Source organism: Manis pentadactyla, chromosome 12 (genome assembly GCF_030020395.1).
Source record: "Manis pentadactyla isolate mManPen7 chromosome 12, mManPen7.hap1, whole genome shotgun sequence".
In the NCBI taxonomy this organism is placed as follows: domain Eukaryota; kingdom Metazoa; phylum Chordata; class Mammalia; order Pholidota; family Manidae; genus Manis; species Manis pentadactyla.
The window spans coordinates 70,995,341-71,013,243 of record NC_080030.1 but is presented as its reverse complement, the minus strand read 5'-3'; the positions used below and the strand labels follow the sequence as shown (position 1 = coordinate 71,013,243).

Below are 17,903 nucleotides of genomic sequence, written 5' to 3'. Positions count from 1 at the left end.
TTAAACCAACTACCCCTAAAGTCAGACAAGGGATAGACAAAGAGTACAGAATATGATACCTAATATATAAAGAATGGAGGAGGAAGAACGAGGAGAAAAAAAAAAAAGAACCTTTAGATTATGTTTGTAATAGCATTCTGAGTTAAGTTACACTCTTAGATAGTAAGGAAATTACCCGTGAACCTTTGAAAACCAAGAATCTAAAGCCTGCTATAGCAATAAGTACATACCTATCGATAATCACCCTAAATGTAAACAGTCTGAATGCACCAATCAAAAGACACTGAGTCACTGAATGGATAAAAAAACAATATCCATCTATATGCTGCCTACAAGAAACTCACTTCAAACCCAAATATATACACAGACTAAAAGTTAAGGGATAGAAAAAGATACTTTATGCAATTAATAGGGACAGAAAAGCAGGTGTTGCAGTACTTGTATTAGACAAAATAGACTTTGAAACAAAGAAAATAACAAGAGACAAAGAAGGACATTACATAATGACAAAGGGGTCAATCTAACAAGAGGCTTTAACTATTTAAAATATATATGCACCCAACACAGGAGCACCTACATATGTGAAACAAATACTAATAGAATTAAAAGGGGAAATAAAACGCAATGCATATTCTAGGATACTTCAACACTCTACTCACTCCAAAGGACAGATCTACCACACAGAAAATAAGTTAAGGAGACAGAGGCATTGAATAACACATTAGAAAAGATGGACCTAACAGATGTCTACAGAACTTTCCACTCAAAACCAGCAGAATACACATTCTTCTCAAGTCCACATGGAATATTTTCAAGAATAGATCATATACTAGGACACAAAAAGAGCCTCAGTAAATTGAAAAAGATTGAAATTGTACCAACCAGCTTCTCAGACCAAAAAGGTATGAAACTAGAAATAAATTATGCAAAGAAAATGAAAAAGCCCACAAACACATGGAGGCTTCACAACATGCTCCTAAATAACCAATGGATCAATGACTAAACAAAAACAGAGATCAAGCAATATGTGGAGACAAAAGACAACAATAATTCAACACCACAAAATCTGTGGGATGCAGCGAATGCTGTACTAAGAGGAAAGTATATTGCAATACAGGCCTACCCCAGGAAAGAAGAACAATCCCATATGAACAGTCCAAACTCAGAATTAATGAAACTAGAAAAAGAAGAACAAATGAGGCCCAAAGTCAGTAGGAGGGACATAATAAACATTAGAACAGAAATGAATGAAATCAAGAAGAATAAAACAATAGAAAGAATCAGCGAAAGCAAGACCTGGTTCTTCAAGACAATAAACAAAATAGATAAGCCCCTAGCCAAACTTAACAAGAAAAAAAGAGAGTCTACATACATAAAAATAATCAGAAATGAGAAAGGAAAAAATTAGAATGGACACCACAGAAATACAAACATTTATTAGAGAAAACTATGAAAAATTATATGCTAACAAACAGGATAACCTAGAAGAAATGGACAACTTTCTAGAAAAATACAACCTTCCAAGGCTGATGCACAAAGAAACAGAAAATCTGAAAAGTCCAATTACTAGCAACAAAATTGAATTGGTAATTTAAAAACTAACTAAGAACAAAATACCTGGACCACATGGCTTCACCACTGAATTTTACCAAACATGTAACAAAGACCTAATAACCATCCTCCTTCAAGTTTTCCAAAAATTTTAGAAGAGGAGGGAATACTTGCAAACTCATTCTATGAGGCCAGCATCACTCTAATACCAAAACCAGGCAAAGACAACAAAGAAAAATAAAACTAGACTAATATCCATGATGAACACAGATGCAAAAACACTCAACAAAATATTAGCAAACAGAATTTAAAAGTACATAAAAAATATCATCCATCATGATCAAGTAGGATACATTCCAGGGATGCAAGGATGGTACAGTATTAGAAAAATCCATCAACATCATCCACCACATCAACTAACAGAAGGAAAAAAACCACATGATCATCTCCATAGATGCTGAATAAGCATCTGACAAAATTCAACATCCATTCATGATAAAAACCCAAAAAAAATGAGTATAGAGGGCAAGTACCTCAACATAATAAAGGCCATATATGAGAAACCCACAGCCAACATCATACTGAACAGTGAGAAGATGAAAGCCTTTCCTTTAAGACTGGGAACAAGACAGGGATGCCCACTCTCTCTGCTTTTATTTAACATAGGTCTGGAGGTCCTTGCCACGGCAATCAGACAACACAAAGAAATAAAAGGCATCCAGATTGGTAAAGAAGTTGTTAAACTGTCACTGTTCGAAGATGAGATGATACCGTACATTAAAAAAACTAAAGAATCCACTCTAAAACTACTAGATCTAATATCTGAATTCAGCAAAGTTGCAGGATACAAAATTAATGCACATAAATCGGTGGCATTCTTATACACTAACGAACTAGCAGAAAGAGAAATCAGGAAAACAATTCCATTCACAATTGCATCAAAAAGAATAAAATACCTAGGAATAAATCTAACCAAAGAGGTGAAAGACCTATACTCTGAAAACTACAAGACACTCAGGAGAGAATTAAGGAAGATACCAATAAATGGAAACACATCTGATGCTCATCGATAGGAAGAATTAAAATTGTTAGGTTGGCCATCCTGTCTAAAGCAATCTAGAGGTTCAATGCAATCCCCATCAAAATACCAACAGCATTCTTCAATGAGCTGGAGCAAATCATTCTAAAATTTATATGGAACCACAAAAGACCTGAAAAATCATTCTAAAATTTATATGGAACCACAAAATCCTGAGAAGGAAGAATGAAGTGGAGCGGATTATGCTCCCTGACTTGAAGCTCTACTACAAAGCCACAGTAATCAAGACAATTTGGTACTGGCACAAGAACAGAACCATAGACCAATGGAACAGACTAGAGAGCCCAGATATAAACCCAAGCATATACGGTCAATTAATATATGATAAAGAAGCCATGGATATACAACGGGGAAATAACAGCCTCTTCAACAACTGGTGTTAGCAAAACTGGACAGCTACATGCAAGAGTATGAAACTGGATGATTGTCTAACCCTATACACAAACGTAAACTAGAAATGGATCAAAGACCTGAAAGTAAGTTATGAAACCATGTAACACTTAGAAGACAACATAGGCAAAAACTCCTGAATATAAACATGAGCAACTTTTTCCTAAATGCATCTCCTCGAGCAAGGGAAACAAAAGCAAAACTGAACAAATGGGACTACATCAAATTAAAAAGCTTCTGTACAGCAAAGGACACCATCAACAGAACAAAAAGGCATTCTACAGTATGGAAGAATATATCTGTAAATGACATATTTGACAAGGGGTTAACATCCAAAATATATAAAGAACTCACACGCCTCAACACCCAAAAAGCAAATAACTCGATTAAAAAATGGGCAGAGGATATGAACAGACAATTCTCCAAAGAAGAAATTCAGATGGCCAACAGGCACATGAAAAGATGTTCCACATCACTAATTACCAGGAAAATGCAAATAAAAACCACAATGAGATATCACCTACACCAGCTAGGATGGCCAACATACAAAAGACTAGGAACAACAAATGCTGGCAAGGATGCGGAGAAAGGGGAACCCTCCTACACTGCTGGTGGGAATGCAAATTAGTCCAACCATTGTGGAAAGTAATATAGAGGTTCCTCAAAAAACTAAAAATAGAAATACCATTTGACCAGGAATCTCACTCCTAGGAATTTACCCAAAGAATACATGTTCTGAGATTCAAAAAGACATATGCACCCCTGTTTACTGCAGGACTATTTAAAATAGTCAAGATATGGAAGCAACCTAAATGTCCTTCAGTAGATGAATTGATAAAGATGTGGTACATATACACAGTGGAATACTATTCAGGCATAAGAAATAAACAAATCCTACCATTTGCAGCAATGTGGACTGAGCTGGAGGATATTATGCTCAGTGAAATAAGTCAGGCAGGAAAGACAAGTACCAAACCATTTCCCTCATTTGTAGAGTGTAACAATGAAGCAAAACTGAAGGAACAAGACAGCAGTAGACTCAGAGACTCCAAGAAGGGGCTAGCAGTTACCAAAGGAGAGAAGTGAGGGAGGGCGGGTGGAGAGGGAGGGAGAAGGGATTGAGGAGTATTATGATTGGCACACATGGTGTGAAGGGGATCATGGGGAAGACACCGTAGCACATATAAGGCAAATAGTGATTCTGTGGTATCTTACTACACTGATGGACAGTGACTGCAATGGGGTATGGGTGGGGGACTCAATAATATGGGTAAATGTAGTAACCACATTGTTTTTCATGTGAAACCTTCATAAGAGTCTATATCAATAATACCTTAATAAATTAATAAATAAATAAATAGCAGTGGAAAAAAAAACAGAGAGAAAGCACTGTCTCTGCCTCTAGAAGAGCAATGTAACCCCCTGACTTGCCAGTGGGTTTTAGCCCCAGGCAAGTTCACTATGGATTCAATATGACCAAAGAAAGGACAATAAAATATTCTTGGGGTGAAAGGGTTATGCTCAACTTTATTTCCACGGTGACAGGTCAATCATTAAAATCCCACTCACTCAAAGAGAGTCTGCATGCAGCGAGCTGGTCTCTGCCTCTGGACCTCTCAGCCCGGACAGCCGTTGTGGATAAAGTGAAAGTTCCTCTGGCCAGAATTCTCACCTGGTCGGCTAGCTCACTACACAGGTGTGGGCAATACGTAGTTATTGACTATACATAAAGAGCTCTGCCCAGTGCTCTGGATGACATGGTGGCATGGCTGCAAGGCTGCAGGACAGCAGAGCAGAGGCTGGAGTGGAGGCAGTGCCGAGGACAAATGCCCAGAGGACAGCTGTGCAGACTGAGAGACCCAGAAGACAGCTGTGAGGACAGAGAGGCCCAGAGGCAAAGACCGGCTTCCTGTGTTGTGGGGAACATGGGGTTCCTATCACCAGGATCCTCACTGAACTTAGACCACCTGATGATGTAACTGGCCTGTTGCTAGGCTACCACTTCCACACCGTTAGGCAATAAGCTATTATTGCACTATATAGAGAGCTTGGCCCAGTGCTGTGGATGGAGGCAGAGAGGCTAGTGCTCAACCTACCACCAGGAGAACAAGCCAGGTAATAAATCCTTTCACCTCAAAGAACATTTTGCTGTCAGTTTCTTTGGTCACATTGAATCCATAACAAACTTGCCTGGGGCTGAAACGCATTGGCAAGACAATTGGCGAAGTCAGCAGGGTTCACTGTTAACCAAGGAAAAAGAAAGGCTGCCCTTATGGGAGGGGTGCTTCAGTGGGCTGCCCCTGTGAATGGGGAGACAGTGGATCCTCCCCCAGTGGTATGTGGTCTGAGGTGACTTTCCTCCTAGAGGACTGGGCCCCACCCCAGGACTGGAGGCAAGAGGAGGTGATACCTGAGGCAGTACAGATAGCCCTTGGTATAGTAAGTAGATCTTTTGAGAGACAGAGTGCCCGTGAGGCAGCAGAGACTGTGGGTTGGCTGCTTCTCACAGTATTTAAAAAGTCTACAGAAGAGAAGGACATGCTCCTGAAAAAGACCTAAGAAATGGTGGCACAAGAACGCAAGCTGCAAACTTCTGCAGATTCCCTGAAGAAGGAAATGGCACTGATGCGAGAGCAGGCATCATGAGAATGCCGGCAGGAAGGTGCCAAGTGAGAGGTAAAAGATTCCTTAAGGAATGATACAGCAGTGCTGCCAGGTGCTCTGAAGAAGGAAAAGGCCATGAAAGAAAAAGACGACCTCCTGAGGGAAGCACAGGCAGAGGTGGCAGAGAATGCCAGTTGCAAAGCATTGAGGTGAAGGTAACAGAGCTGCTGAAGACTGAGCCAGCATTGCTATGAGGCACGGTAAAAAAGGTAAAGGATGCAGCAGAGGAGGCACTCGGGGGAGGGGAGAGAAAGGTGCCATCAGTCCCAGAAATGGAGGAGCTGGAGAAGAACGAAGAGGTGATGCCAGAGGCACCGGTGCCTCCTGTATTGAAGGCACACCCAGTGGTTGTAAAGAAAATAAAGTCTCAGCAGTTGAAAGTTCCCCAAGGAGAGGAGCAGCCCCCTTCCCAGGTCGAGGAGCACTCTATGCTCCGCCCCTATCCTCAGGCTGAGCTGGTAGATTTGGGCTCCCGGTTTAGGCAGAAGCCCTCAGAGTCAATATCAGCTTGGCTTCCGCACCTGTGGGACTTAGGGGTGGATGGAATTGTTCTGCTGGGATCAGAGATAGGAAAGCTGGCTTCCTTGACAGTGCAGCCCACCTTGAGGCAGCGATTATAAAATGCACATCAGACCCCAGGGAGTCACTCCCTCCTTGATTGGCTTATGGCTGCACTTCGTGCTGTGTGGCCCAATCAGGGTGATCTACCAGCCACTCCTGTTAGATGGCAGACATGTGCTGAGCTCCAACAGGTGTTACGAGAGCTAGGCATAAGAAATGCCATCTATAGTCCAGACAATTATGGCCCAGATGAAGAGATTTTCACAACTGGGATGAGAAATATTGTGCTTCAAACGGCTCCCACATCCCTCTTTGGGTCTTTAGTGGCCATTCTTTCCCCTCATTTAGGGCATCCCATAAGCAAGATGGCACGTACAGCAGCAGACTTAGGAGTAGCTGAAGCAATGAGAACACGGAAAGAAAGAAAGTCTGCCACTCACAAAAAGAATGTAAAAGACCCCATGAAGGTTATGAGGATCCAGATTTGATTTAATATTGGCAGGAGTAGATGGAAGGAAATTAGATGTGAAGTCAAATAGGATCTTACTAGAGCTATGGCAACAAAACCAGAGCAGCAGTTCCAGCCATTAAGACCAAAGAGGTAGAGGTCAGAGACAGAGCCAGAAGTCCAGCCTGTGTGTTTGCAAGACTTACTGCTGGAGAATGAGCCAACCTCACTGGAGCCCACACAGGAATATCACTGGGGAACATGGTTTGACTGAAGGGAAGGCTGAGGTATCAGCCCTGAGAGACCAGGGGGGACCGGACACCACATGTTGAAATAGCTATCCATTGGTTCCCAGGAAACATGGTGGGTATAGGAGCTGAATGTTCACTGATTCATGGTAACCCTGAACTGTTCCCCAGAACCCCCCGCTGTCATAGATGGATACGGGTGTAAGGCTGTCAGAGTGAAACAAGCCCAAATCCCTTTGAGAATAGGGCATCTACCCCCAAAAGAGTATACTGTGTATATATCTCCTATTCCTGAATATATTTTTGGGATTGATATCCTGTATGGTCTATGGTTGCAGACCACTGCAGGTGAGTTCAGACTGAGAGTATGTGTGGTGAAGGCAGTTCTGAGGGGACATGCTAGGCACCGGCCCATAGCTTTGCCTGTGCCTTGGCAGGTGACTAAGTACCAAACTATAGAAACTGCCTGGAGGGCATAAAGAGATTGGAGAAACCCTCCAGGAGCTGGAAAAGGTGGGTATTATAAAGCACACCCATAGTCCTTTCAATTCCCCAGTGTGGCCAGTAAAAAAGCCAGATGGCTCCTGGCGTATGACTGTGAATTACAGAGAACTGAATAAAGACATACCCCCTATGCATGCTGCTGTCCCCTCTATTGCAGACCTGATGGATACCCTTAGCCATGAACTAGGAACATACCATTATGTGGTAGATCTTGCTAATGCCTTCTTTTCCATTGACTTTGAGCAGGAAAGTCAGGAACAGTTTGCCTTCACGTGGGAAGGATGGCAATGGACTTTCACCATCCTCCCAGAGGGATACCTCCACAGCCCCACCATCTGTCATGGGCTTATAACCCAGGACTTGGCTACATGGGAGAAACTGCCACCGGTGCAGCTGTACCATTATACTGATGTGCAGCACCTAGACTGCTGCAACATTTACAGGAGAAAGGATGGGCTGTGAACAGCACCAAGGTTCAGGGACCTGGTTTGTCTGTCAAATTCTTGGGGGTCATCTGGTCGGGTAAGACCAAAGTTATTCCATAAGCAGTTATAGATTAAATCCAGGTCTTTCCTACCCCTACAACTGTAGCATTGCTACATGAGTTTTGGGGTCTTCTAGGCTACTGGAGAGTGTTTATCCCACACTTGGCACAAATTCTGAAGCCCTTATACTGGTTGGTACGAAAGGGCATCACGTGGGACTGGGATGAGATATGCGCATCTGCCTTTACTACAGCAAAACGGGCAGTCAAGGCCATGCAGGCCTTGAGTGTGATAGACCTATCAAGGCCCTGTGAGCTGGATGTTCATGTCACTGAAGATGGTTATGGCTTGGGGTCTCTGGCAGCAGCTTGAACAAACTCGCCAACCTATTGGATTCTGGTCACAGCTCTGGAAAGGGGCAGAGGTACAATACACTTTGATAGAAAAACAACTGGCTGCTGAGTATCACACCTTGCTGGCTACAGAACCCATCACTGGGATGGTCCCAATAAAGGTAATAACCACCTATCCCATCTTGGGGTGGGTACAAGACTGGATCCAAAAGCCAAGGAGTGATATGGCACAAACGCCCACACTGGCCAAGTGGGGTGCTTACCTATAGCAGCATAGTGCCCTCTCTAGCATGCTATTAAGCATAGCCCCTTGAGTGAAGAACTCTAATGCTTATTGGGGCCAGTGACATACACAAGTGAAAAGCAGGAAGAACTTGCTTTTGAACCATTACTAGCATAGAGTCCCTATCAGGAAGGAAGAGCCCCTATATCTGACAATGCATGGTACACAGATAGCTCCAGCTATGGGCAGCCCCCAGAATGGAGGGCCATAGCTTTCCATTCCAAGACTGAGACAATATGGATGGAAGATGGTGAGGGGAAGAGCAGCCAATGGGCAGAGTTGTGGGCCATGTGACTTGTGATGAGCCAGGAGCCCTCCCCTATAAATGTCTGCACTGACAGCTGGGCTGTCTATTGGGGCTTGACCCTGTGGCTACCAACCTGGTACCATGCCAACTGGTTGGTTGGTCACTGATCTCTTTAGGGGCAAGAATTGTGGCAAGACTTATGGGCCCATGTTCAGACTAAAATAATTACAGTATACCATTTGACAGGTCATTTGTCACTGGCATCCCCAGGAAATGATGAAGCAGATAAACTGGCCCAGATACATTGGTTAGAAGGAAAGCCTGCCTCTGATGTAGCCCAACGGTTACATCAGCGTTTGTTGCATGTGGGGTAAAAGACAATGTGGGCTGTAGCCCATTGGTGGGGCTTGCCTTTGACCTTTGAAGAAGTTAGTAGAGCCCGGCAGGAGTGTGCTGTGTGCTCCAAAAGGGACTTACACCGAGTTCCACAGCAACATGGAACAATAGCTAAGGGGCCTATACCCCTTGTCAGGTGGCAGATAGACTATATTGGGCCTCTACCTGTGTCAGAAGGACATCGGTATGTGATGACTTGTGTGGACACAGCTACTGGACTTCTGGTTGCTTTTCCTACCCGTTGTGCAGAGCAGCAGATGACCAAAAGAGGCCTGGAGCATCTCTTTGCTGCCTATGGCCGACCACAGGTAATTGAGAGTGATCAGGGCACCCAGGACATACACTGCAAGAATGGGTGCAACAGCTGGGAATCAAATGGAAGTTTCATGTGCCATACAATCCTACCACAGCAGGCATTATAGAGAGGCACATGGCTTGTTAAAATCTGGACTAAAGTCAGATACCAATAGTCTGTGGGGGGATGGTCAGTCTGCTTATGGACTATGCTACGGCATTTTAATGAGAGACCTCGAAAGGGAGCCCTGAGCCCCGTAGACATGTTAACACATATAGCTGCCTCCCCTATACAACTGCAAGTACAAACCAAGGAAGAATCACTGAAGCTGAGGTTTGACTACCAGAAGAACCTCTTGCTGCCAGCACCAACTGCACTGAACCCCAGAGACTCCATTGAGTGGACGTGGCCTTGGACCTTTCGACACATGGACCAACAATGGCTGGCTCTTCTGGCACCTTGGAGACAAGACCTGGAAGCTGGCCTCCTGTGTATTCCTGGAATAACAGCAGAGTGGCTCCCAAAGATCACAGTAGTATATCCTGAATGGCCAGAAGGTAGGAGCATCTTACCAGGGAGTTTTGTTTTATCATTATGGCCAGTTCATGCACCTCCAGTAGCACTATATATACACCCTTCAGTAACCCCCACAGGGAAAGGAGTAAAAGTATGGTATCCAGACCTGGAAGGGACCCCCTTCCAGCTACAGTACTATCACAGGACCACTCTCTTGCATGGACAAGATTTGCCTATGTTGGTGTCATTAAAACATGTGTCTTATCACCCCTAAAGTCTTTGTGGATTGGGAACTTCCTCTGGCTTGAGGATTATTATAATTTTTGTTATTAGGAACCTCCTCTGGCTTAAGGGTTATTATAATTTTTGTTACCTGTATCAAAATCTTGCTGTTTCTTAATTTTTATTATCTCTAAGTTGTTGTTATCCTCTGTTGCTATTGTGGAATCTGGTTACAGTGCTCCAGCTTTCTCACACAGGGACCATTGCGGAAGACTGGAAGCATGTAGATTGTAAGGCGAGAATCCTGGAGGGGTGGAGTGTGGCCAGGATCCTCACTGAACTTAAACCACCTGATGATGTAACAGGCCTGTTGCTTTAGGCAATAAGCTATTATTGCACTATATAGAGAGTTCGGCCCAGTACTCTGAGCAGAGGCAGAGAGGCTAGTGCTCAACCTACTACCGGGAGAACAAGCCAGGTAATAAACCCTTTCACCCCAAAAAATGTTTTGTTGTCAATTTCTTTGGTCACATTGAATCAATAGTGAACTTGCCCAGGGCTGAAATCTATTGGCAAGACATGCGTACAGACTCACTCTGAGTGGATGGATCTTAAGTGAATTAACCTGCTACTGTGGAAATAAAGTTGGGTATAACCCTTTCACCCCAAGAACATTCTACTGTCATTTCTTTGGTCACATTGAATCTATAGTGAACTTACCCAGGGCTGAAACTATTGGCACAAGACAGCTGTCCTCTGGGCCTCTGTCCTTGGCGCTGCCACCACTCCAGCCTCTGCACTGCTCTCCTACAGCCTTGCCACTGTGTCGCCCAGAGCACTGGGCAGGGCTCTTTACATAGAGTCAATAACAACGTATTGCCCACACATGTGCATTGAGCTAGCCAACCAGGGCCAGGTGAGAATCCTGGCCACAGGAACCTTCATTTTATTCATACCACCTCATAGAAAACTTTAAACTTCACATGAAATGTAGTCCCAACCTTTCATCCCATTCTCTTCTAGAAAGATAACTAAAAACTATAGCTCATTTCAGAACTCTGAATTTCAGTATGGCAAAGTAGCATCAATAAAACACCCAGGTTTATTTACTAAGCATATATGTAAAGAGAGCATAAAACAAAGTTTCTGATCTTAAATTCACTATCTTTTATTTTAAAAATTTTCAATCACTTAATTTAGTACCACCTAATGAAATCTTAAAACATTTTATCACAGGAGCAAAGAAGCAAAAGTAGACATAGAATTATAATTCTGAGGCAGATTCTTACTAAGGCCAAAGGATGAAATAAAACTAAATACAAAAATCTGGTCCCTGATTGAGAAAATCTTCTATTCTGATGAGAAAGAACACTTAAACCAGTTCAGCTGCCCTCGGCAGAGTCCTCTAGTCAAAATCAGGCACTGTTTAATGTAACGAATCCCAGGAGACACTTCCCCTAGTCTTAAAACTGAATGTCCCAGGCAAACCCAGACAGCTGGTCACTCCATCTTGAGAAGCGGTACTGGGAAAGCAATTCAAACATTTATGAAGCACTATGAACTAATCTGTATGCAATAAAGCGAGTTGACTGGATTCTAGAATCTCCAGTCCCTGCCAATTTAAAATGTCTAAGTCTCACTAAACTGATCAGGGCATTGATCCATTCTCTTCTGTCTCACTGTAAGTGGCCTCTTAGAAGCATGAGACTTTGGTGATCACGCCTTCCTTCCTTCAGTCTCCTCTCTTCTGAAACACCACACTCTCCTGGTTTGGCTACTATTTTACTGGCTGCTCCTTCTCCATCTCTTTGGACAACTCCTCTCTTCCTATAACCCGACCAGAAAACATTCAATGTCCCCAAGTTTGATCTTCTGTTTCATCTATAGTCTCCACTGTCTTCTCCATACTTTCTCCATGTGATCACCTTTAAGCACCACTTAAATACAGGTAACTCTACAAATCCCACCTCCACCTCCCCCATATCTCCCCAACTGAGCTCCAGACTTGCATATCCAACTTCCTACTGAACATCTCACCCAAACCTCTAAGAAGCATCTCAAACTTCACATAGCCAAAATAGAACTCTTCATTGCACTTACCTCCCTCACACTCTTTCCCAGCTTAGGAAATGGCACCACCACATTATAATTACTGAAGCCAAAACTAAGAATCATCTTAAATTGCTCTTTCCCTCATTTGCCACCTCCAAACCATGACTCAATCCTGTCAGCTTTATTCATCAAGCATATTCCAAAACCATTCTCTTCTCTCCAAATCCAGTCTCACCATTCTAATCCAAGCCATCATCTCTCACCTAATTACCCCAAAGATCAAGTAACCAGCTCCCCTACTGCTATTCTTTCCTGCATCTCCCCACAATTTCTTCCCCCACAAAACAGCGAGGAGTTATATGTAAACATCAAGGATAGGGAATGTCTACTTTGTTTTCCCAGTACTTAGAACAATGTCTGCCTCATAACTAGGCACTCAAAGACAAAAGAATGAATAGTCAATTCTCCCCTACCCTTTCATAACTAACTTCCCCTCACACAGAATAAACTCTGAACTTCTTACAAATGTCTTCCATTATCAGGTCTCCCTCACTTCACATCCTTGCTCATATGCTCCAGACTCACTGGCTTTTGATATTCCTCCAACTCCCCAAACTCATTTCTACCTTGGGGCTGTTTCTATACCCTCCACCTGATGACTTCTCCTCTCATGTCTGACTCCTCATCATTCAGGTCTCCAGAGCAATGTTACCTGCCCAGAGGCCTTTCCTGACCGGCCTGTCCAAAGTAGCTCTACCCATCCTCTGCCCTCTCACCCAGTTTCCTTTCCTTCATAGTACTACTTAAGCTAGCTGAATTATCTTGTTGTTGGTTTACTTACAGACTGTTTCCTCCCCACTAGAATGTAAACTCCCTTAGAGTTGGGATCTTATCTTCTTCAATGATGTATCTCTAGAGCAAGTACAATACCTGTCACACAATAGTTATTGAAAGAATGACTCACATTTACCAACTTCTTATAAGCACCAAGCACTATGCCTCGATAACAATGGATCTTTGTAATTAAAAAATTAGAAAGTAGAAATAAAATAGTAATTAAGTAATTTGATGTTCTTTTTATGTTGATGATTCCATTCCTAAAATGAATGACCTTATATAATTCCACTTTTTAAAATATTATTTTGCCGGTATAAAGTAAGACTAGCCTTAAAGTATACTAATTAGCATCACACTGTAGCTTTAAAAGTTATTTAAATGATCACATTCTTCATTTCTTAATGCACTGTTTGAGGGAATTAAGCTATCACTTGGTAAAATAACTATCTAGGAGTGTTCATGTCTTCATCATTTTCTCAGAGTACACATACAGACACTTCATCCAGTCAGAAAAATCATGATTCTGTAACACCTTTCTGTTCTAAACATACAGGAATAGTCACAACATGGTAGTAGAAGTCGTAAACTCACCATTTATTTCCTGGCCTTGGATTAATTTACCAGCTTCATTCAAGCCAACAAGTGATCAAATTCCAAGTACTAATGAAGTTCACTTCACAAAATTCATCACTAAGCTAAGATTCACCCCTAACCCCCCAATGCCTATTATAAAAGAACATGACCAATTGAGTTTAAGCAGAAGAGTTACATTTCATTGGTACCATAGTACTTACAGGTCTATCTAATTAAGAAACACAACAAAAAACCTTAGTATCTAATGCAATCACACCAGTTACTACCACTACCATTATGACATCACTAAACACCTCATGGCACTGCATCAACTAGGAAGAGACAGATTTAAAGCTCAAAGCACTAAACAAGTGACATTTCTTCAGATCACATTAGTGTTTTCTATAACATTTTATTTTTAGCACACTTGAAAACTGTCATATCCTACTTCCAAATACTTTAAGGGTTGAATATGTTAATATTTTTAAGGTATGATTTATAAAAACAAATTCAGAATACGTACAAGTATTCAAAATATCACTCTATGCTAGATTTTTTGAAATCTAAGGGAAATATTTCCATCCTTATCCAACTTTGAAACTATTATACCTTTTGAATAATAGGGTATTCTCAAACACACTCAGCCAAACGCACAAAAGATGTACGACTTCTTCTATTTACCCAAAATAGCCAATAGAAGGGGGAGGGGGAAGGGGAACGACACTTTTGTTTCATCTGTTGTAAATGTAAAAATATTCATCTTATTTTCTTTATAACACAGTCTCTAAAGCCAAAAAACTGTGGGTAAAGCCAAAATAAAATTAAATTCTAAAGCAAAACTTAAAAGTTCAGTATTTTCCAAACCATACTTGTTGTTATTCCTATTTATGTTTTTACTGCCATTACCTTAAAAAGAAAGTTTCCTCAAATTTTTTAGAACACTGGTTCTACATTAACTTTGGTTTTCCTTTATGTCTACTTACGTATTTGTACAAACAACCCCGTTGTAGGACACCTAACATTAACCCTCATATTGAGATAAACTCATTTAAATACAAGACATTACTTATCCCTGTCTTTACACTGGTCCTCCGAACCAAAATGATTGCTGATAAATTCAGTCAGGAGACTGGTTCCCTTTATTTTTGGAGCTCCAAATCATTCAAGTTAGTCAAAAGACTTACTGGACAGTACTTCAAAAATACAAATTTTCTTTGAATTCTCAGAAAGGAAAAAAAAAATCTCTACATGAATCAACTCAGAGGTCATTAACTTCACCTTCACCATCTGTTCATTTGCTAAAGAAAGCACACTTAAGCTTTTCATTTAAGGTGTAACTTTTTTAAACTAAAAAATAATTTTAAATATTTGATCAAGAAGAGAATAAAGAAACAACAAATAATTACATGACTATTACTGTAAAAATAATCCATTCTCAGCATATAGTTGAAAAAAATTTTTAATGGAAAGGCATGTCCTGACTTACCAATGGCTTACCATTAACAAAGCTAGATAAAATAGATGCTTTGTAAAGATATACTGTCCAAATTCCTTAAACTTGGTTAGTATTTATGAAGTATTTTCGCCCTCTACATTCTTTGCTGAAGAAAAGAGGCTGCAATATAACCTAAGTCCTCCCTCAGTTACTTAACTTCTAAGTGCTATGATGTTTTCTACCTTACAGAAAACAGTGGAAAAATGGATGCAATGCTTGTGTGGTACAATACCTCCAAACACATTATTATTACAAATAAATTTTAAGAGGTTAGGTTACAAAGACATTACAGATGGCATTTGACATGTACAGATAAATTGAAACCACTCCTTCCAGCCTCTATGGATAATCAAGTATCTTCTCATTCACTGACATTTCTTTGATTTCAGGATTTATAAATACTCAGTAAGAATCAAAAACCTCTCAACTGCTGTCTCCTCTTCTTAACAGAAATAGCACACATTTTAGATAAAATAATTCCCTACTTATATTGGTTTTTACTAAACTCATGCCTATACTAAATTGTATTATTTCTAAAAGTGTGGCAGAACCAAATTTAAGAGAATAATTTCAAATCTAACTCTAGACTTTTAAATTTACGTATATCTAATTTACAGTATGGTGGCTATAGATAACAATACTGTATTGTATACTTGAAATTTACTGAGAGTAATCTTAAGTGTTCACCACACACAGAAAAATGGTTACTATGTGAAGTGATGGATATGTTAACAAGATTGACTGTGGAAACCATTTCACGATGTATACATACATCAAACATTAAGTGTACACCTTAAATATATAGACAATTTCTATTCATCAATTATACCCCTTAATAAAGCTAAGAAAATTACATGTCTAAAAAAACCCACGTCACAAATTCCTAAACTGTCATAGAACTGATTTGAAATATTAATAGCAATGAGTTTGTGCCTTTTTTTACCTAGCAGAAAATACTACCAGTAAAGAAATCCTTCAAAATGCTGCTTCTGCTTTTTTGTTTTGCAAGTAGCTTTGAAAATGTATACAAAAATGTCAGTTACACAAGTCGACCTTAAACTTTCTGTGAAACAATTACTTCAAAGGAGTCCTAGAAACAAGTAAAATTGTAGGAAATTTTTTATGTACATACATATGGCTTTTTTTTCCTGGATGAAAGATCCATATAACTCTCAGCTTTTCAAAGGGGTTCAACAATAAAGATTAAAGTGCCTGGAGGAATCGTTAACGTCAGATAACTTGTCACAGGCAACCGAAGACTTAACTCTTTATCCCAAATTTGTGGATTTATCCTAATTTAGTGGCTCCTATACAACTTTTGAGCGATGCAGGCATGAAATGGCTGTCTGACACAAACGGCTCCTTTCACACACTGAACGCTGCAAACTCCAAATTTTCCTTTAAGGGGCCAGGGAGAGATAAACGTATTAACACTCCCATTGCTTAAAGACAGATGGGCTCCTACAGGACGTGTCCTCGCCTTACCCCGGAGAGGGCTGAGGGGCGACGACCAGGCTCAGTGAAACGCCGAGGTCCCCTCGGGGGTCGCTTGCAGCGACGGCCTCCCCCGCAGCCTCCTCCCATCCCCAATCGCGCCCCTGGAGTAGCGGCCGCGGGCGTGAGCGCCCCAAGTCGCCGCCGCAGCACTGTGGCGGCGACCTTCTAGCCCGGGTCCCCCGGAGCCCCGTTATCCACGTCGGCCACACACCCCACAAGGGAAAGGGCGGAGGACGGACAACAAAGCCCAGCCAGAGGAAGCCCAGGCAAGCTTTAAGTTGGGGCGCGGGGGCTGCGGCCGACGAGCGACGGCCGGGACGCCAGCCGCTCGGGTTCTGTGCGATGCGGTGAAGGCGGAAAGGGCCGGAGACGCCGCCCGCTAGATGTCAGCCCGCTGGGCCCACGGGGCGGCCGGGAGGACACCGGGCGGGCGGGGGCGCGGCGGCGAACGGGGCAGGCAGGCCCGAGGGGGAGGCGGCGGCGGCGGGGTTCCACGACGCGCGGTCGGCCGCCACCCCCACGCCGGCTGGAGGACGGTCCCGTTACTTACCCGCTGGGACGCTGCGGGCTCCGCCGGGGCTATCCCGGCTACCGGCCTCCGGGGCTAGGAGGCGGCCCCACATCGCGAGCGGGAGGGCCGGGGGCGCCCGACTCCCCACGTCAGTCCTTCCCCGCCTTTGCCTCCTGCTTCTTCGGCGCCGGAAACTTGTGCGGAGCCCGGGCCGCGGCGAGCCCGCAGGAGGGCGGACCGGTTAACGGCTCTTCAACGACGGTAAGGAACCGCAGGGGCCAGATTCTCCGCAGCGGCAGCTGCCATGGCCGAGCCGGCTGGGCTGAGGCCGGGGCCGGGGGAGCGGCGGCTCCGCGGTGACGGCGGCTCGGTCCCCGGCTGAGCCCGGCTGAGCCCCAGCTCACAGGTTCCAGGCGAAGTTGCAGCTGCAGCTTCTCTCCGCCCCCTCCGCCCGCGGAGCCGGAGCCGGAGCCGGAGCCGGAGCCAGAGCCGGAGCCGGGGCGGGGCCTTCCGGGGGCGGGGCCGCGGGCGCTTACATAAGGTGCGCTCGCCGCGGGGCGGGGACTGCGGGCTGGTTGCGGTCGTTCCCTGACGCCGCGTCGCTCCGCCGGGGGCATCTCTCCTTCCTCATCCCCGCACCCTGCGAGATGAGAGGAGGGCGGTGATTTAGCCCGAG

At 43.2% G+C, this 17,903-nt stretch overlaps 1 protein-coding gene across 1 annotated transcript in view; it reads right to left on the bottom strand.

Moving 5' to 3' along the window:
* Positions 1–17,697, bottom strand: part of CEP85L (centrosomal protein 85 like) — a 173,083-nt gene extending 155,386 nt beyond the window's left edge. The window contains exon 1 of the mRNA XM_036925048.2: positions 17,267–17,697. Coding sequence (XP_036780943.1) covers positions 17,267–17,339 — 73 coding nt within the window. The 5' untranslated portion in view covers positions 17,340–17,697. The remainder of the gene's footprint in view (positions 1–17,266) is intronic.
* Positions 17,698–17,903: the final 206 nt, after the last annotated feature.